The 21,288-nt window shown below is 40.2% G+C and overlaps 1 protein-coding gene across 3 annotated transcripts in view; it reads left to right on the top strand.

The window, feature by feature from the left end:
* Positions 1–21,288, top strand: part of cacna2d3a (calcium channel, voltage-dependent, alpha 2/delta subunit 3a) — a 92,494-nt gene that overhangs the window by 33,395 nt on the left and 37,811 nt on the right. For all 3 annotated transcript variants that reach the window (XR_013453036.1, XM_078090777.1, XM_078090766.1), the window contains exons 5-11: positions 8,476–8,638; positions 11,730–11,861; positions 12,823–13,034; positions 13,928–14,002; positions 16,426–16,515; positions 17,094–17,207; positions 20,698–20,776. Coding sequence is in view for 2 of the 3 variants with exons in the window: in XM_078090777.1 (XP_077946903.1) it covers positions 8,476–8,638; positions 11,730–11,861; positions 12,823–13,034; positions 13,928–14,002; positions 16,426–16,515; positions 17,094–17,207; positions 20,698–20,776 (865 nt within the window). In the remaining variant the exon portion in view is untranslated. The remainder of the gene's footprint in view (positions 1–8,475; positions 8,639–11,729; positions 11,862–12,822; positions 13,035–13,927; positions 14,003–16,425; positions 16,516–17,093; positions 17,208–20,697; positions 20,777–21,288) is intronic.

Raw genomic sequence — 21,288 nt, 5'->3', positions numbered from 1 at the left:
TTGCAGATGGAAAATATTTTATACATTATTACATATATATAACAGTTGATAGGGTGGCAATTCATTACAAAGCTTAATTTCTGATCTTGGTATTAACATTACAGAATGTTTGAGCTGGGTACAGATAGCAAAACAAGTCAGGGAAGGTATCAAACCACAGACCAACCCATTGCCTATTGGACCTTAATTCTAAAGGTTTTCATTAACCACACTTAATTAAGGACACAATAATAATGCATTGTCAGTCTTTCGTATGCAAATAACAAATATATAAAAAAAATCTCATAATCTTTTCATATTAGTGGACATGTCTCTCTACACATAACCCCTCAACCAATCATTAACAGCACATACTGTTAAGAAAGATGTGTTTCACTTTTGGGTCCTCTCCTGCTGATTCACTGTTTGGTGGTAAATTATTTCGCGCCCATTAATTTTCCACTGCTAATTGAGTTTGAATTACTTGAGCATAAGATGAAACGTTTGAGAGGCCTTTAGCTGTGATCACAAACTGCTTTGGGGGTTTTGGTGCTGTTTGCATGTACATTTTTGGAGGGCTGCATGTGTACACCCCTGTGTGTGTGTGTGTGTGTGTGTGTGTGTGTGTGTGTGTGTGTGTGTGTGTGTGTCATGGTGGTATTTCAAAAAGTGGCTTTTACTGCAGAACATGGTGAGTAGATTGTAATTATCACCAGCTGTGCTAAAAATACCACATCCACGCTGTAGGGTGAAACCTCCTCCATCACTATTCAGGGGTTTATTATAAATTATTTGCGTGTTTTTTTTGCTATTGGATACGTATTTGGTTGGCAGCGGTTTGATAGAAATGTCCTTATCTGTCCTTTCCAGAGCTCTTCTGCGTCCATGTGAAATTGGCACGGTAATCTGCTGCGATTTTCCTCCCTTGGTCTTTTACTTGCGCTGCTCGTGTACTGTAAATAGAAAAAGCTGGGAGTAGTCTCCCATGCCCTCTGCAGCCAATAAGACTGTTCCTTGGAGGTTGGAGACAAACATCCAGTTGCCAATGATGTTGACTGCAAATGTAGCGCCTGTCTGGAGCGAGCATTGAGAGAGAAATGCTTCATCTTTCTCTCTCTCTCTCTCTCTCTCTCTTTTGTTCTCTTACTCCCCTGTCTAGGATATTACTCTAATGTGCACAGGATTGGCCACATGCTTTTTGATTTGCCAATTTCTTCTTCTTATTACTGGAAAAAATTGTTTTTATGTCTGCGTATCTGCACTGTCCTGTGGCATGCAAGGCCAGTGATGAGAAGATGGGGATTTTCATGCAATTCAAGAGTTATACATACAGTATAGGCTGAAGCAGCAACACGCTGAACATACTGGTCGCCATCTCTAGATGCAAAGCATTTCAAGGTACATTGTGTCAAATCTGAAGGAAAAGGGTTTATGGGAGTTTACCGTCAGAGATTGCAAAGTTAAAGAATAATACATCTACAAATAACCTTTTAACCATTTGCTCTCTTATTTTTTACATCTTCTGACATGCAAAAACAACAACAACTAGAGTTATAAAGTGGCCTGGTACACAGGTAACAATCGCAGATAATTGAATGTTGTATACATATTACAGAAGCTTTGGAAAGAAAACTAAAAGTTCACTAGGAGCAGGTAAAGTCTGTTTTACCTGACTTTTAGTCTCACTTCACAAACTTAGTGTTGTGTCTAGAGGCTTCCAAGAGTTAGATACCAAGATGAAATGAACACAGAATACTAATCTGCTATATAGAGATATATGGTGTATATCTCTTTTATGGAATAAAATAAATAAAATAAAATAATTTGTATCTTGCAAATATACGTGTAATGGTATTTTTAACAATTTCTTTTCAGTTAATAAATCATTAACTATTATTTATAATAAAAATAAAAACCTCTGCATTGATCCAAGTTCCAAACAATTATTTTAAAAAGTTCGTACACAATTCTTTAAATGCATGATGAGCATTTGAGCCTCACTCACGCTGCTAAAGGTTTCCCTGTGTATTTGTCAGAGTGGCTTAGCAAAAAGATTCAGGAACCATTATAAACACAGCATATGAACACCTACTTGACCTTTCCTCCAAGTTATTTACTCAATCCTCTGTCTTGTTTACCCACCGATTGCTTGTATCTGTGCCTGCTGGTTGTTTTTCCAGTCCCATTTCCACACTCTGGGACTGGTGTCTCCCCATTTACCAACCGTGAAGAAGGAGTTGGGTGGCGGGGGAATAACGTCGAGGAGGAGATGAGGGTTTAAAAAAACCCAGAGGGGGGAGCGTCACGGTCAACCCCACGCTCCTCATGAGGGCTTCTCTCTGCCTCGCTCTCTCTCTCTTCCCCTTGTGGCTGTTGACTCACTGTGCAGCAAAAGGGCTTATCAAAATCAACGGGAGTGTTTTTATTTGTTTGTGTGCATGTTGGGTCACACACTGTGTATGCACGACTGGGTGGGATACAGGACTTTGGCTGTTTAGCTGCTCCTCTTCCAGTTAAATGCCCTTACGCTTTTAATAACACATTATTGTGACTGACAACCACGATTCTGGCCCGTTATAAATAAGGCCGTGCACGAGAATTTAAGTCTTGCGAAAGACCCAGTTAACAGATTCCATTTATTTTTCTCAGTGCATTTGAGTTATTGATGGCTGTCAGAATGTAAAGAGAATTTCAGAAAATGTATTTAGAATATAAATTACCTTCTTGCATCACTCAGACGTTTACATTACATTACGTGTCATTTAGCTGACGCTTTTATCCAAAGCGACTTACAATAAGTGCATTTCAACCATAAGGATACAAACCCATAAGAACAAGAAACAAAGTGCAATTTCATCAAGTAAGCCGATTTATGACTTTCTATAGATAAGAGCCATTATAAGGGCAATTAAAGTGCTACGATTTGTTTTGTGTTTTTTAGTAAAGGTAGAATCTGAAGAGGTGTGTCTTTAGTTTGTCGTGATCTTGTCGAGTGACATCACAAACACATTCCGACCCGTTTGTTAAACAGTAAAATGCATCTCCCCAGCTGAACTGGAGCAATTATTTTATTTCCTACTGAGGCTAAAGTGTTTTACTTAAACGGAATACATTAACATAAATAAAATACATAATTTAAACATGGTATTTAATTTCCTTTTCAAGCTGACAATTATGCTTTTTCTATACTTTATTTTTGCCCTCACTGTTTGCTTTGTTTAGACATAAAAATATTGCAAAAAGAATTTTTCTTTGAAGTTGTAAATTAAATTATCATAATGTAATTATAATTCATGGCCCATTTTTGCATTGTGTTAATAGAATAGTGACATTTTAATGTAAAAAACACAAAATACATTAATCCTAATCAAACTTTGGGCTCATGTTTTAAAATACAACTGAAATATACTCCACTATGTACCACTAGTAAAGCATCCCCATCATCTTCCTCTCTGCCTCTACCACCCTGAGTGAGTGGGTGCTGATGGTACATGTGCAATCTCTCAGTGTACTGTAATGCACTGCAACGCTAAAGATCAGGTTGTTAACATCAGGATCAGGGACTGCATTAGTGCCACTGGAACGGCATAATTGACTTACTCAACATTAACACCCACACTTGGATGCACACACACACACACACACACACACACACACCATGCTACACATTCTGTACAAAGAGCCTCAGGGGAACATACGCAGATGGTAACACACACACACACATATACAAGCCATGGTTTTCCCTTTACACCATTCCCACACCCACACCCACTCCCACCCTAATGAAACTCAAAAGCTGATGTGTACAGTTTTATCTAAAACCAAAGGCTACATACTGTGAATTTAAATAAGTCTATTAGCAAACTCGTTAACAGTTGTTTTATTTTATTTTTACTTGAATGGAAATTCTCAATACTTTTAACAGCTAATGCCTCTGATGGCGTTTCTCGTTTTTTACTTTTCTCTAACATCATTTCAGACACGTACTTTGGATATAGAGCCTATTTATCTCATTTGAGTCATTGTTAGCGGTTATGTTTCTCTCGGATCTTGAGGCAGTGATTGCAATATTCAAACCTGGTTTTGTCTATGCGTGCGTGTGTTCAAGAACCTACACAAAAATTATCACACATGCATGTGGGTTATTTACAAAAATGTTTTCCAGATTATATTTTGAGTTATTCTACAGTTTGCATTTGAATATAGAAATAAGTAACACAAATGGGAAATTGCTTTTAATGCAGTTTATCAAATTTCCTGTTCCATAGAACAAACAGAGGGGAAAGACGGAGCAAAGACAGCAAGATGGAGGAGACAAACACCTAGAAAGGGTCAACTAGACGCACACAACCTGGCAATTGCAACAATAGTGTCATATATAGAGCTGATTGTGATTAGCATGCGCTAATGCGAGCCGTGTGCATGAGAGAGCACATCTGTGTTGAATCCCTGGGTGAGGCAGTGGGTGGCTAGGAGCTTGATGAGGATTGTATACAGCCAGTTAAACAATAGGTAAAATGAAATGGGCTGAGCCATAAAAATTAAGGGGTGAATCACATTGGGAGGGTGAGACCGAGGAGGAGGAGGATGATGATAGAACAGGTAAACAATGGCAGAAAGAAAACAGGAAGACGCAAAAGGGCCTCGTCTGCTGCAAGTGCTGTTGGCTGTGCCTCCGTTTGCCATGTGTCTGGGTGTGCGTGTTGCATGTGGATGTGCGTGTTGTGTGCGTGTGTGTGTGTGTGTGTGTGTGTGTGTGTGTTCTAGTGTGTGCATGTATATCTTGTATCAACCAATTTTGAAGTATCCTACTGTTGTCTTTATTGAAGGTCAATTTGGGAATTATTTGTCCCTTTTTACTGCAAGTTATTCTGTTTCCAACAAGCAGGTCTGAACATCTTTCTGAACAGCTTCCTGTAGCTTCATTTGGTTTGAATAATTAAAATATTAAAAGTAATAGAGTGAATGTAAAAAGTACTAAAGGGATGAAGAGGTGGAATTACTCTGAACATTCATATAAGTAAACGCAGAACACTACATTGTAGAAAATACACTATGAATCTTACATTCAAAATACTAAGTGAAAGTATGTATGAGCATCTGAATACACTTAAAGTACCAAATGTTTACTTTAAATTAATGTCATTTGTAGTACAAGGGGGGCGGCACGGTGTTGTGGTGGTTAGCACTGTCTCCTCACAGCAAGAAGGTCCTGGGTTCGACTCCGTCCAGAGGCCTTTCTGTGTGTGAAGGAGTTGCCCTTCTGTGAGTCTGCATGTTCTTCCCGTGTCTGCGTGGGTTGTATGTCTCTGTGTAGCCCTGCGATTGGCTCGCGACCAGTTCAGGATGTACACTGTCTATCGCCCGAAGTTGGCTGGGATGGACTCCAGCCCCCCCGCGACCCTGTGTGCAGGATAAGCGGTTTGACGATGGATGGATGGATTGGATGTAGTACGAGGTGAAATACAAAAGCAAAAGTAAAAACATTATAATGCGCTTAGCTACTTTCCACGACTGCTAAAGATTTTCAGTTGAAGGTTTTGATTCTGTCAGAGTGACATGATTGTCATTTTTGTATTCTTTGAATGTATGTTTTATGTGTATATCTTCGCACTGGAGATCAACATACCGAGACCTTGAGTGGTTGTGAAGATGATAATCAAGTGTAATTTTGTGTGGCCTTTGGACACTGTGGACTTCTTGGCAGGGAATAAAGATACAGTTGCCAACAGTAGGGAGGTCAGGCGCAGAGAAAGCTGAAGACAAGTGAATATGACCAATAATCAATTCTCTGCATCGAGGAAGTGTGCCAGAGTTTCCCACCGCCTGAAGGTCGTCGTTCCTGCTGCCTCACCTGATTGACAATTTTTCAATCACAGTTCAAAATCGCATGTACACAAAAGTGTCATCCCCCTTCAAAGTTGTTATAGAAAATGTGTTAGCATGCAATGACCTGTTTACCTTTCTGATGATTCACAGCAATGTTACCATCCATTTGGGTAACATTGCTGGTAAATCTGAGTCCAGTACTCGGTCTCCTTTGAGCTCTGCTTTTGGTCTCCTCCAACTATATGTTTGTATCGTGAGACGAAACATCAGTCAGTTGTTAACTTTGTGTGTCTGCTGTTTGAAGCAGGACAAGTAACTTGCATTTAGGGCAGTTGTTCCAAAATAACTTCCAAAATAATGCCTTGTTAACAGCGGGAATGAACATTAAAGTTGCGGGTCAGACAACTGGCTCAAAGAAGCCACGATACTCAGAAACTGCAGAGTAGGGTGAGGATAATCTGTGCATCACGATGACCTTAACCGTATCACACACAAGCAGATCCATTTGATCATATGATCAGTGTTTATATCCAGTCCTCTCGTGTCCTATTGATTCCTGTCTTGATAATCTGTCTTTTAACATCATTGTATTATATCCTCTCCAACTATATCCTCTCTCTCATCCTGTCTTTTCCGATCTTATCCTATCGTCCTGTCTATTGCTATGCAAATGATTTATCATTTGTCCTTCCTTTTCCACTTGCTCTTTTTTCAGCTGTCTTTGTCTCTTTTCTTTTTTTGGTCTTCTTGTCCTCCACTTTAAGACAATAGAGATAAAACATCTAGAGAGAGACAGATAAAAAAAATCTGTTTTAAACCAATGTCTTACTTATAGATGTTTTGCGTTCTTTAAATTTATTTCAAGGCTTTTTGGTTTTGATCCCACCCTGCCTCTTTGAAATATTGTAAAACAACTTAACTATTCCTTTGAACATAAATTATTTTCAGAGCTGACCTCTCAGATTAACTAGACATTTTGAAGAAACTATGAAAACTCCATCTCACATCCTTGTTTGTTAAAATGTTTTGTCTTTCCTTCACAAAATACAAGGTTGAAATGGTTCCCCAAATCAACACAGCGAAGCACCTCTGTGTGAGTCTAACTATGACTGGGTACTTTTTGTCCTCAGCCAACCTGCTCCTTTTAAGAAGTACTTTGTTCATCACAAAAAAACTGCTTTTGAAAGCATACTGTATTTCAAGTTGAGAGGATGAGAAGAGGCAAGTGAAGTAAAAGGAGAAGAAGAAGCATAAGGGAAAATATAGACAGATGTATACAAGGCTGTGGGCCCTAACCTTGAAATGGCAGCGCTCCCCTTGATAAAAGGCTAATAAGCCTAATCAGGCCTGATTAATTACAACGATAGGCCCTGCTTTTGCTAACCCTCTTTGATGGCTTTATCTCTGTTTTGCACCGGGCAGAAAAGATGATGGTGTTCCTCATGAGGAGCAGAAAGATTTAGTCTAAGTGAAGGTTACTGGTGCTAGAAATCTGCAGACAGGATGAGGAGGGAGGGGGGGGTTACTTGTGTCAAACAGAGGAAAGCGTCTACCACAGTGACCATGGTCTTAATAAGGTATAGTCACCTTTTAAATGGTGTTTTCTCCACCCTGAAATCCCACCGTAATGGACCTGAGAGTGTCTGTCCCCCTCTGGAAGGATAACACGCGTACTGAAGCTTTGTTTTGCACTCTTGAGAATGATAATTCATCTTCAGTATTCGTATTCATTGGGTCAACAGGAGAGAAATCAATGTCGCCTCAGGCCATGTCATCACCATTCACCTGGACAATGAACAAACTACCATTTCAACTGTTACTATGAACAGTCAATTGTATTTTTGTAAGAACCACTTTTTATCCTAATTTTTTCGAAGATAATATAGATGTATACATGATCTTCCATTATCTGTGACCGCTTGCTTTCTTTGGGTCTGGAGCTGTGCCTGCGGACGCTGGGTGAAGGCAGGGCACATGCACACCATGGACAGTTCGCCAGACTATTGCAACATTGATGAATATACGACAGACCGACGCGCTTACATTCCCCCGTCTGCTGTGAGGCGACAGTGCTCACTGCTACACTACCGTGCAGCCTTTATTAATGATCAATTTAACGGCTCAAGTTCCAGAGGTCATCAAATAATAATAAAACTTATTCTAATTTTCTTTGCAATCCCATGAGGATTTTTTTGTTTGTTGTCTTTTGTCCTGCTTCGCCTATGGTCTTTGCAGGAGTTGCACCTGTGTGGTAACTCAGACTTAAGAGCCTTAAGGATGGAGGGAGCCGTGAGCTCTATATTTATCATGCACGATGATTTATTAATAGTCTCCACAGTATGCGCAGTACTAAAAACACTGTGGAGGCAGAGCACCACATGACCGCAGCAACCTGAGGAGAGATCTGTCAACTCAGCAGCTTTCCGCTGTAACATCGTGCACGTCTGGGGTGATCCAGGGACTCAGGTTACCTCAGTACACCAACTACTCTCTGACTCAGCACTTGAGTGACCCAGCCATCCTATGCAGTGATAACACGACTCACTAAAAAGGGCGTGTTGAATCTAGCATACAGAATTCTGAATGAAATATTCACTAAACAGAATTCAGCTTTGTAAAGTGTATCTGAAATGTCACAACAATCTCTCTTTCTCTCTTTTCATCCAGTATGAATACTTCAATGCAGTGTTGATCAATGAGGTGAATGAAGAAGGGAACAGTGTGGAGCTGGGAGGAGAATTCATACTGCAGCCCAATGACCACTTTAACAACCTGTCAGTCAACCTCAGTCTCAGCGTGGTCCAGGTGCCCACCAACATGTACAACAAAGGTATGCTTTACAAATATCAGCACCGTGAAAAAAACATGTGTACATTAGCCTTTTAGCAACATGTTTCATTTCTGATTTTTTTAGAATTATCCAAAAAGATAGCGTGCTGGTGCAAGGGGATGGATGCATTGACCAGACGACGACTTTGTTTATTAACTGTATCTCTTTGGACATTACCTACCACACATTGACTTAATTAACAGTTTAATGATCAGACATTTGGCTAATTTACCAACCCATGAAGTAACGGGCTGGCGCAATGCTCAGCGGACTCAACCCAGCTACCAGAGGCAAAGAAATGATGTATATACATATATGGACAAAGAGAGAGAGAAGGAGAGAGAGAGATATTGAAATGAGGAATAGAACAAATGAGAAAGAAAGTGGGTTAAGTCAGACTGATGGAAGGTCTTAGCAACCGATTAATTAGTGTTTGGTGGAAAAAAGAGAAAGGCGAGTGGCAGTGACAGGAGGCATGTGAATGAAATGGAAAGGAACCGAACGTAAGGCCTTAGAGAGTGAAGCTGGCAGGCCGACATGGGGAGAGGAAGAGCAATATGGATTTGATTCACAGGCAAAAGAGTAGAATTGCGTGCACACACACACACACACACACACACACACACACACACACACACACACAGTTTTAGATCTGCACACTTCGTTCACTGATAGTGGTAACGTGGATGTGTTGGCTGGGACAGCAGGGAGCTCGTTGGAGGGCAAAGTGTCACAGTTCTGTAACAACTGACTGGGAGGAGCATGTGCCGTGCGATCAACTATTACTATTCTTATGGAAATGAAGAAAAGCTGTATTCTTGCTTTGTCTATTAACACATCCTGACAAGCACTGTAGTTCATCAGAACCTGTTTTTATGCTGCTGAGGATCCGGCTGTGTAGCCTGCCCTGATCATAAATAGTCTTTGGCAGTGGTGATGAATTAGAGGTCAAGTCCATGATAGCAGGGAGCTGCATGCCTCCTGAGATTAATCGAATGAGCAACACGCCACATCAAACATCCAACCTCACTTCCAACCAAAACACAACCAACACCATCATACTTTATGAGGCTATGACAGGAAAAAAATGCCCCATATGTGCAGTGAAGCCATGTGCACATTTGAAGCAGGTCGATTCACTCTAATGTCTATGCACTTATCTTTATACTCTCTGAGATGGAGAAGGGTTCACGTTCATGTGAGCACATGAGCTCCTCTACACACACCCGTTGCTTCTCCCTTCTCTTCTGTTCTACTCATGCTTCCTTTTGGTCTACCATATATATTTTCCTGATGTTTCATTGAGCTATAGGAAACGTGATGTTATTTGTGTAGAAGAAATGGGTAAAAGTGCTGCTGGCGACACAGTTCATTGTAGTATTTACCACATTGCGGTGCGTTTAAAGACGTTTGTCATATGAATCAGTGGCCGGCATATTCCAGAGTTCCCCTTTCACACATGTAGTGCACAACCTAATCATAAATTGGATATTTACATATCAGTGTAATAAAATAAAGAATGTCTGTATTTTTGACAGGACTAAAAATCCTACCTTTTGTCTTTCTCAATACCCTGTTGAACTGTAACACCTCGACACCACCGAATCCCTCTTACTCGCTCCACTTATTAATACCCTTCTCCCTAATCATCATTAGTAACCCATTAAAGGGAAGTGGATTCCAGCTTGGATCATCGTGACTGGTATAGCCGGTAGCCCTTCCAGTTCTCCTTTCCAATCTTCAGCACAAGCGCACATGTGATTATACAAAATCCTGGGAGCTGCTTTATCAGATTAAATTGAGGAACGCATTAGTCCAGAGGAATTTCAATAGAATGCTTGGAGAGAGAGTCGAGCCCATACTGTCTTCCTCATCACGGCAAGTTCAGACGATAACAATGTAATAAACACTCAAACTGCACCAGAAGTGACTGTATTGTTGTGTAAATGGAGCCTGGATCCAATCCAGCCTCCTCTCCTCTCCACTGACACAGAGGTGGACGGGTGTTTACTATCAAGGGAGCGCTTTAGTGTTCTAGCTTCCAGAGGACTAATTCAATCATGGCTTATTGGCACGACTGTTGACAGCATACAGCGTAAGAGATGATGTCCCCCTATCTGCTCATCTGCTTGCCTGTCTCTCGCTGTCCATTAGGTGCATGTCTGTCCGACTGTCGCTCATTCATTTCCTGCCTGCCTCTCCCTCTGCCTTCCCGGCTTCCTTTTTCACCTCTCTCTGAAGGCGTTGTTGTGTGCGTGTGCCTTTCAGATTGATTGTGTCCAATTTGTCTCCCCGTCCTTTTCTTTTCTGCTTCCATCTTCCTCAATCCGCTTTTGAACTAATCAAAGATTTGGCTTTAACAGCTGTCATAAATTATAAAAAATGTAATTGAAAGTAAATGTAATTCATTGGATATGCCACACAATGTAATTTGGGTTCAATTACAAGCAAGTGCTATGAAACTTGCAGATGCACACTAGAGCCACTGGAGTCAAAAGCCTTAATGACATCCATCTAGATCTGCTAAGCTAGTCATTTCTTTGTGTTTATCATGATGGGATTTAGCTTCACTCTCATCGAGTTATGCAGAATAACAAAACAGGATTACAGTTCATTACAGTGAATGGTTTTATACAACAGAAAAAGTCTGTGACTTTGATTTGATGCAGCTCTTTTGCTTCAGTTGTATAGCTGGCCAGCTGTGTGTTGCAAAAAGTACTTGTACTCTCAGAAGTAAAAACAAAGCCAGAAGGTACTTTTAACAGAAAGTATACATTTCTATTCCAGGTTATATTTCTTTTGAGAATAGCAGTCGCTCCTCTTCCTATTGTCTCTTATCTCTGTAATCATTCTTCTCTTCTCTCACCTTTTCACCCTCTTTTAAGGCAAGAGCTTCCCTTGTTTCCCTCATAATGAACAAGCCCTGATACTGATCTGTGGAGGTGGACTTTATTATGAGTGGTTGAACAGGCACTTGGGAACACTTGTGCCAACCTCCGCTGTACCACAATGTACATCTTTTTTTACTCAAATGCTGCCGGTTCTTACTCTCAATACGTTGTCTCTCTTCCTTTATCCCTTTTCTTCTTAGACTCTGCAATTGTAAACGGAGTATACTGGTCTGAGGCTTTGAATAAAGTGTTTGTGGATAACTTTGAGAGGGACCCATCTCTCATATGGCAGTATTTTGGCAGTGCCAAAGGTTTTTTCAGGCAGTACCCAGGTAAGTGTTTGTTTGTTTGGGACTGGCTGTGTGTTTCTGTGTGTGTTTGTATTAGTAATTAAGTTGCTGTCTCCATAATGCAGAACAAGGAGGGGTAAGTGGAGCTTCATTGACTGACAGCCAAGGACTGGAGGCTTGCGGGTTGAGAGAGAGAGAGAGAGAAAGGGGGAGAGTAGAGAGAAGAAGAGGGGGGTTAACGGGAGACAAGTGGGACCGTTGCTAAAGATTAGAGTTGGTGGAAAATGAATATTTTCATATAAAGTTTAATACATACAGTAACACCAGTAGCAATGGAATGGTAATAATACTAACTAATAATGATTTTCTAGGCACATAACATGAGAAAAACTGTGGAACTGATTCTTGTCTTTTTCATCATGAAAGTGTTTTAATGAAATACACCCCAGTTTACAAATAACGTATCTATTCTGTGCAGCTCTGACTATCCAATGGACTTGCAGGTCTATTGAGAGTTTTCTGACCTGCATGAGACTCTGAATTAATTGTATTCTATCCCTAAAGTTCAGAGAAAGAACTGGCTCTGTGAAAAAAAGTGCCTTCTTTTGTTTGTTTTTTATGTAATTTCCACATGGGAGGAGTTTCTGAAATGAGATGTTTCTTTTAAATATTTCAGTGTAACTTTCCAATGCTCTGGGCCCTACATTCACCTCAATTCTATCAGGGTGCCGGCATAAATCTCTTTTCACTAACTGCATAGCCAAGTAGCAAGTGCGAAAACATGTATTTCACTGTAGTTGCAGAGGTCGTTTTGAAAAAGCAGATGTTTAAATGTTTCAGAAAACTATAGTATACTAAGTATTTCAGCAGAAAACCTTTAGGAGAAAACTTTCTCTCAGCCACGGTAACAGTATTAGTTCTACGGGACAAATTATGCAACTCCAGCCCTTTTCCAGTGTGTCGTTCATCTTTCAAGTTGTGATGCTGACACTGTGTCTTCAAGGGATCAAGTGGAAGCCGGACGAACACGGGGTCATAGCTTTTGACTGTCGTAACCGGAAGTGGTACATCCAGGCTGCCACCTCTCCCAAAAATGTGGTCATCCTGGTGGATGTCAGCGGGAGCATGAAAGGCCTCAGGCTGACTATCGCCAGGCAGACGGTCTCTTCCATACTGGACACGCTTGGAGACGACGACTTCTTTAACGTCATCGCCGTAAGTCCGTGCCAGAACAGATGTGCACACACAGCTGTATGGAGGCCTCAATGTTTTTGTTTTTGTATTGATGCTCACATAAACGCACAGGTCCACGTCCTCGCCTCCTCTGATCAGAGGAAATTCTGGAACAAATCAGCTTTCTTTCCTGTCACGCTCACGACCAATTAGTAGTAAGCTGTATGGAGATTTGAATTGCAAAAAGAGACAGTTGTGATTGAATCCCGCCTCCGGCACCCAAGGCTTTGTTTATTGCGTTGTGTTATCGCGTGTGCGTGCGTGACCATAAACTCGCATATGTGCGTCTGATGCTATTTCACATCAAAACGTAGCCAGTCACTTTGCCAGCCTCCATTCTCTTTCTCTGCAGAACAAAGTCTTCATTATCATTCGTTATCCTAATCATGTCATTTTGAAAATTATTCTTTTGAAAAATAAAGCAAGAGTGGATTTAGACAATCAGGCAGAAACATATTGTTTTACAGAAACTCTTTAAAAGGATTCGTCAATTTGAATCTGTTTGTTCTTTCTTCCTTTTTATTCTGTCCTAAGTATCTGCGTTGAGGGAAAAGTCTTACTTCTGTGGTGAAAATATATTTTATGTTACAATTTAGGCACACACATGCATATGCCCGCACACACATTATGGCAGAATGCTGGATGTGGAGGAACACAATTCCATTCTCTTCCTTACTTAATTCATACTCATGCATTAAATGATGAATTATATTACACAATGGCAGGCACTGGGTGCATGTGTGAGCTTTGCATCAAGATAAGTTGAGTTTCAAACATCGTCACAATTTGATTTTTCAAACATCTAATCAAACATTTCTGTATAAAAAGCACATTTAAAGTTTAAAAAATGGATTATTCATTGTGGATTCTTTTAGTACAATGAAGAATTGCATTATGTGGAGCCGTGCCTCAATGGAACCCTGGTCCAAGCTGATGTCACCAACAAAGATGTAAGTCTTTCTTGTATTCTTGTATTTTGTTTTGTCCTGTCAAATTGAAATCATTAATGATTACTTGTTTATTACACACAATGCAAATGCATATGAAAACATGTCACTATGTAAAGTGTTAAATCTATCTACTTTGAGCATATGTGTGAGTTATGGTGAATGTGACCTGGTATTCATCTTGCTTGTAAATACCTGTTCTAATCTCTGCTTGAGGCTCCATTAGCTGCTGCAAGCAAAACACATCTGATTCTCTGGTCCAATTTTTGCACGTGTTTTGAAAAGGTCTAATAGAAAATTATATATTCAAAGTTCTGCTGCATTGGTTTAAAAACGTTTCCCCTACAGTACAATACTAAATTGGTAGAGTACTATTTTAATCATGGTTTGACTATTGATTAGGCAGGGATTGGCATGCACGGATATGTGTGGGTAATGTCTGTATTTTGTGTTTATGTTCACTGATTAGGCCATTGAGGACATTTTCATCAAGATAGCACATGAGAATCCTTGCAACTACTGCGGCATGCTTCTTTTAATCTTACAAGTCGGTGCTCCTCCATGTTAACTTCAAAATTGTGTCTTTAAACCTTACAATTTAAGTTCAAAATGCAATTAAATGCGATGACCTTAGCATTGTGATTCAGCTGTACATGGACTACTAACAATGGACGACATGCATGTCCTGTAGGATTATGTCATATCTGTGCCTGTGTGCCTGCTGGTATTTAAGTTGATTTAAGTGTAAACTCTTGGATTTGGATAAGCAATATTTAACTTCAGATGGTATTTTAAATGTAGTGTGAGTAAGCCAGCTATGAGCGGAATGCAGCAAGTAGATAAAGCTTTTCTCTTTACTTCAGCCGGGGGCAGGAAGGGACTTTTACACTAACGTTTCTCATCTCTTATCTGGTTTATGAATACCTGTTATCAAGCTTCCATGGGATACACATGTATCTGGCTATATTTACATTGTAGTCATTTATCTAATTTGTCTTTTTAACAAGTACATAAATAAAATGAATCCATCTGTCTGATTCTTACTCACACGTGAAGTAGTTATCAGCTTATTTCTAAAGCCTTAAAGTTAAATCCTGATCATTTGCAAAATGATCCGTATTGAAGAATAGTTGGGCTTAAACTCGGAGCAGCCGAAGATCTGCTCGACGGTTTGCTCCAATTATATCAAAGAACTAACTGAATAAAGTGGAAAGAAAGTCAGCACATCCAGTAAGAATATTGTAATTTACAGCTCAAACAGTTGAATACATGCCTTGAAAAAGTAAAGCCTTAGGTTTCAGCAAGCTGCAATAAAATATGTTTTGTTCATTCATTATTATGTCCCTGCAGCCAGGCTTCATTAAGCTGACGCATTGGAGGGTTTGATGTTCAATGGACATTTCAGAGCTTCGCGGTGCCGCACATTGCATTCACACACAAACACACACGCACATATTCTGAATCTGCCAACTTAGGTGTACTGCTTCACCAGAGATTGAACGTACCACACTGTGCTGAGACCAGTCACTTCAGTCTTAAACGTACCCACTCACATGCAGCAGGTAAAATTGGCCATGCTGCAGGGTAAAGCTTTTGTCAGAAACGATTAACCTTTTAATCCACATCAAAGGAATGTGTGTGTGTGTGTGGGGGGGGGGGGGGGGGGGGGTTGTTTTGGGTGTTGCTTGAGTTTTCTTTGTGCTGCATGTATTTGTGTGTTTTTGGTGCACACGTCTGTGTGTCTGTTGTGTACGTGTGCTGCCAAGTGAACCGTCTCTAATGTGGCCTCATACCGCTTGGGCCCCCCACGGTGCGTAGAGAGACTTTTCTCCCGTCATCATAAAAGAGGACTGGGGGAAATGAATGTAGAGTATGGTGTTAAAATAAAAGACGCTTTGAAGAGGATGTCGTTGTTGTGGTGGAGGCCTTTGGTGTTCCCACATCCTACAATTATGTGTTTTTGTATGTGATGCCTTGTTTGTCATAGGAACGTTATGCTAAATAGATACATTTGAGTACATTTTTCATTATGGAATAATGGAGTGGCATAAAGATTGTTTGGGCAATGTCTGTGAATCTATGCGGTGTCCATCTGTTTTAAACTAATCATTAATTGTCGGAGATTTAATTTATCCTCTGTGGCATGATTGTACCACGCAGGCACACCAAAGCACACACTTAAGTGCTAATGCACAGACTGAACAATCAACAGCTAATTGGAAGTTGAGGGAAAACATTTTTGTTCACATGTGAAATTCAACAGCAAGATAATGTTCCAGGGCTCAGTTAAAGAGCCCATTAGACCATTGGTGCAATTTCTGTTGGCACACAAATAATGATAAACCAAGCTCAGTGTAATGACTATCCCATCTTTGTTTTTGTTTTTTGTTTTAATTACATTTTCTCTCCCTTTGTGTTTTTCCCAGCATTTTCGGGAGCATCTCGACAAGCTCTTTGCTCAAGGCATTGGCATGTTAGACATGGCTCTGACTGAGGCCTTCAATCTACTCGGTGATGTAAGTAATGCAGACATGCGTGATCGAACCCCCTGACACACGCGCAGACACACACTCATGTACATGCATATACACACAGAAATGAAACGGTGTCATGCACACAACTAATTAGTCCGCTGTAATTAATAGCAAACAGCTCAACAGAATCATGCAAAAACCAAGTAAACAAGGCACTTGATGGCTGGAGTTGGTAGCTTGACATCTCCTCATTATGAACATGTAATTAATCAAACGCGTGCCAAAAACACACGCATTTACCTTCCCTTTCTAAACACTGGTCTTTCACAAACATCTAACAAATTAAACACTTCAATATATTATTTCATTTTCTCAGTTATTTTATGAGGTTGTTAGGTTGGATGTCCTCATAGCATGTATGTATGCTAAAAACATGTTATTATTTTACCATTAGCATAATTAACAAAATGCGAATGTAAGTCATGTAAACACATAACATTCTCTGCAAGAAGTAAATACATGAAATATTTAGTTAACGTTTGTTATCACAATATGTAGGTGAGCTATTTGTTGTTGTCATTAATTTACGTTATCGTCCCTCTTTCACTCTTTATCTCCAGTTCAACGAGACTGGGAGGGGTAGTGAGTGCAGCCAGGCCATTATGTTGGTGACGGATGGGGCAGTGGACACGTATGATGCCATCTTTGCAAAGTACAACTGGCCAGAGAGGAAGGTAGTGTATCAAACACAGAAACACACAAATCACATAATTGTAACACAATAGTATTAACTCCACAAAGGTGGGAAAGTGAGGTCTGCTGAGCTCAATTTTCTATTACGCCTTCTTCACAACTTCATGAACTGGTGTTTGAATGCATGACGTGCTGGGAGAACTAATGCCCTCCTGTGGCTATGAAGGTCTTTTTTAGACTGTTTAGAATCTTATATATCTATAAATAAATAAAGGCAAATGTGATCCCTGTTTCTATTATTGACAAATTGTCACAATTCAAAGAGAGAGAAGCGAATTAGGTGAAGAAAAAGGTTACTTTTTTTTCTTTTAAGGATAGAGTACAGTAAAGGTGATGGTAGACACATCCACCCTTAACACAAACACATAAGTCTTTTAAGATACTTTATTAGCCCATTTTAATTTCAATATGTTTCAATACATTCATACTAGGGCCAAGTTGGGACCACAAATGACATTCTTGTATTCATTCGTATGTGTGTCTGGTGTTGTTTGCAACCCCACACGCCACGCCTTGCTTGAGGCTGAACAGCAGTGAGCAGAGAGGGGACAAGGCTACATAGATCCATTTAGAAGAAGCCCCGCTGATAATAGAAGTCTTCGTTCTCTGTCACTCTCCCCGCTGTGCGTGTCTCTCTCTCTCACCCTGCTGCTGGTTTTTAATGGCTTCCCTGCAACTAGCCTTCCGGCTTCACCGCCGTACAGCATCACACTGAGAATACAGGCGTGCTTTGAAAAAAAAAAAACTGAATACATGCATGCAGAAGCTCATAAAAAAGCATCGCTGTGAAAAAAAGTACTGTAATAAAACGCTGAACCACTTTAAATAATGGAAAAAAGGTTTTCTTTCATGTGATATTCATTCCTTTTTTGACAGAGATACTGTTTTCGTCCTTTTGTAGAAGTCATTTTTAGAAACTTAATCTTCAATATGTACTCTGTAAAAGACAATTTACTGCTCAGGTCTCCCAGCTTTTTAAAGTAGGCTTTGTAGTATTACTGATTCTACCAATTGAGTTCAAATAAGAGATAAAAGTATCATACATACAAAAACTAACACCCCCCCTAATATTACAACAGGAACACAATAGGAAAACAATACAACAAGTTGGACAGCATTGATAAGAACAGCAGTGGTGGTCTCCCTTGACTGAAAAGGCTTTGACATTTCCTGCCTGCAGTGATACCAAATTCCTTCAACCACAGCGTAGCCTGCTGGGCTCTGACTTCCCCAGACACCTGATCCCCTGACAGATTGTCTGTGTTTGGTACAATAAACCCCACAAGGGACTGAACACCTGGGTTGTGCCATCAATGTAATATGAAAACTGGGTATGGTGATCATAATGGCCCACATTCATATCATTAAAAGTAAATCACTGAATACACATACACTGAAAAACAGTATTCAGCCATTTTAAATACATAGTAACGTTTCTCTGGTTGGCCACATAAAGTCGGCCACACAAATGCCATGAAATTAATCTCTTAATATAGATCCGAAAAAATGTTCTTTCAAAGACGGTATAGAAAAAGTGGATGTGATTGCCCATTTGTTAGTGGACTAGAGTTTCAAAGCATTGAGGTTGGCATTTCGGCCATCGACATCTCGGTTTCGTGTAACCAGAAGTGACATTAGAAAATGGAGCGCAACACTGAACGCGACATTCATAGGCAACCAAAATTTTACTATTAACTTTAAAAAAAATCTTTTTGCAAGCAACGGAATTTTCAGAATGGGAGGTTGCTGCCGGCTGTCTTTGGTATATCAAAAAAAGATGACCAGATAGTCCCATGATTTGCAATATAGGCAGTGGTGAGGTGAACCAAGACCACCTTGCCAAGTGCTAAAACTACTGTCATTATCAGCATGGGCTGACATTGAAGGGGAAGGCAAAGAAAACATGTCGGCTACATAAGCTGTACTCTCCTCAGCCTAAGGAGATGGAGACCCAACAGTAGGCCTGTCTGCATACATTATTACTACATTATAATAAATATTGCATGAGGCCATTACCATCAAAACAATTAGCCTGGTTTCGGCTTATTAGCATGAGTTGTCACTCTGAACATTAAAACACATCAGAAGTATTTACAGTCTTTACACATTTGCACACATTTATGTTTTGCATCAGCATTACATTAATAATGGACTGCAAACAAATCTATTTTGCATATGTGTCTGTGCATTCATACAAACACGTGTATGTACTTCTATGTGTGCAATTTGAATTCTTACATTCATGTGTGTCGTCTTTTTCCTAACTATGTGAAATGTGTACAGTGAAGTAGGTTGACGATTGCATGCTGTGGCTTGAGCCCCTACTTCTTTTTATCCTCACTTTACTTAACTCGGCTAAAAACCTCTACCATATTTAATAACCAGTCCGCTGTCATTTTTCTTCATGCAGCGGCTATGATCTCAGCTGTGTTGTGTTTTTCTGTCTTTCTGGCGATGTAATACACATGTCTGAGGTTGTTTATGAATAGAGGTTGATTATAGATAATAGATAATGAGGGTTGCTTCAAAATCTCTAGTTATTCACAGGGAATGTCATTACATGGATACCAACAGTATCCATGTAAAAAACGGTCATAGTTTATATCTTTGTCTGCTTGAGCTGACATAATCACTATTGAATACATGAAAAGTTCATCTTTTTCACACTGCACTGAGATTTAGATAAGCGTAATTCATCAAAAATGAAATGCCATCAAGACATAAATGATGTTTTTGCAATTTCCAGACCTGCTGGGAGCAGTCATTCGAAATAAAGACACAGATTCACCTAAATCTAGACATACACACGCACACACACACGCACACAAACAGACACATGCTGTCAGGGTGGAGGGAAGCAGTATAAAATGCAAGCATGGGGGCTACAGCAGCTGTGCCCTCAGAGGCTTGCATCTGGTCCAATCTGGCAACATGCACTACACACACACACACACACACACACACACACACACACACACATACACACCTGCCGCCTACACCTGCTGCCTGCCGCCAACTCGACAAAAATGGGTTTGGCAGCACAGAGTTTAGAAGACTCCCTGGAGCACACAGAGCTTTGATTTTGCTCTCTGTATTTGTTTTAATTGCCAATAGTGTAGGAAGTGTTTTTTTTTTTCAAGAAAAAAAACTTACTCTTTGTTAGGGTTAGAGTTTTCTGAATTAACAGAATTATTATCTTCTGAAGTTTTAATGGAACTGTTTTTGTCTCAAGCGAATGCGAAAACACTCCTATATACACATATCTTTTTGTTTCTCAAATTATTACAATTTAAAATAAAAATCCAGTCCATCTTCCCTTCTATTAAATGAAAAGAAAGGGCCTGCTAATCACCGGGAGATAAAAACTGAGCCTTCAGCTTGGCTTTGACAGTGTTATCTTCTTTTTGGTGGTGTGGGGGCGTTATCAAAATGCGATTAAAATGACATAAACTATCTGCTTTCTTTCCTCAGGTCCGCATATTCCCTTACCTGATTGGTCGAGAGTCAGCCTTCGCAGATAATCTGAAATGGATGGCATGTGCTAACAAAGGTGGGAACTTCCAATGCCTGCATAGACCTCTCCTTTTTCTCTATTCATAATCTGTTTTTGAAGAAGAAAGTTGCTGTCAGCTGGGAAGAAATTAATACATCAGGAGCTCAGGATTTGTTCCAGGTTTTTGGCACATCTGTCTGTGTGCCTGCATGTAGTTGCACAGACACGTGTTTTGTTTCTCGCAGCTGGTTCCAATTGCAGAGACCAAATGAGTCGCATTACATTTTCCTCTAAGCCTAAAGTCCAAACTACTTTTACGTTATGCCACTTTCCAGTTGCTTTGTGTGTGGTCATGGTTTGTCTGGTTGTGCGGGTTCTGTATTTAGCTGAGAGGTGGGTGACAGAGACGGGCTGGCTCCATTTCCTCAAGCTGCTGTAGATAACACAGGCAAGCCATAGGTCACACACAAGGTGTGCGTGTGTTTTTAACTCTGTGTGTATGTGTCTGTTTATATGAGTGTAGATAGTAGGCCAAAGGCGTCAAAGCGATGTCAGAGAACCCATAATGT

This window comes from Gasterosteus aculeatus, chromosome 2 (assembly GCF_964276395.1).
Source record: "Gasterosteus aculeatus chromosome 2, fGasAcu3.hap1.1, whole genome shotgun sequence".
In the NCBI taxonomy this organism is placed as follows: Eukaryota; Metazoa; Chordata; class Actinopteri; order Perciformes; family Gasterosteidae; genus Gasterosteus; species Gasterosteus aculeatus.
Note: the sequence above shows the minus strand (reverse complement) of the source record. Positions and strands in the feature narration are given on the sequence as shown.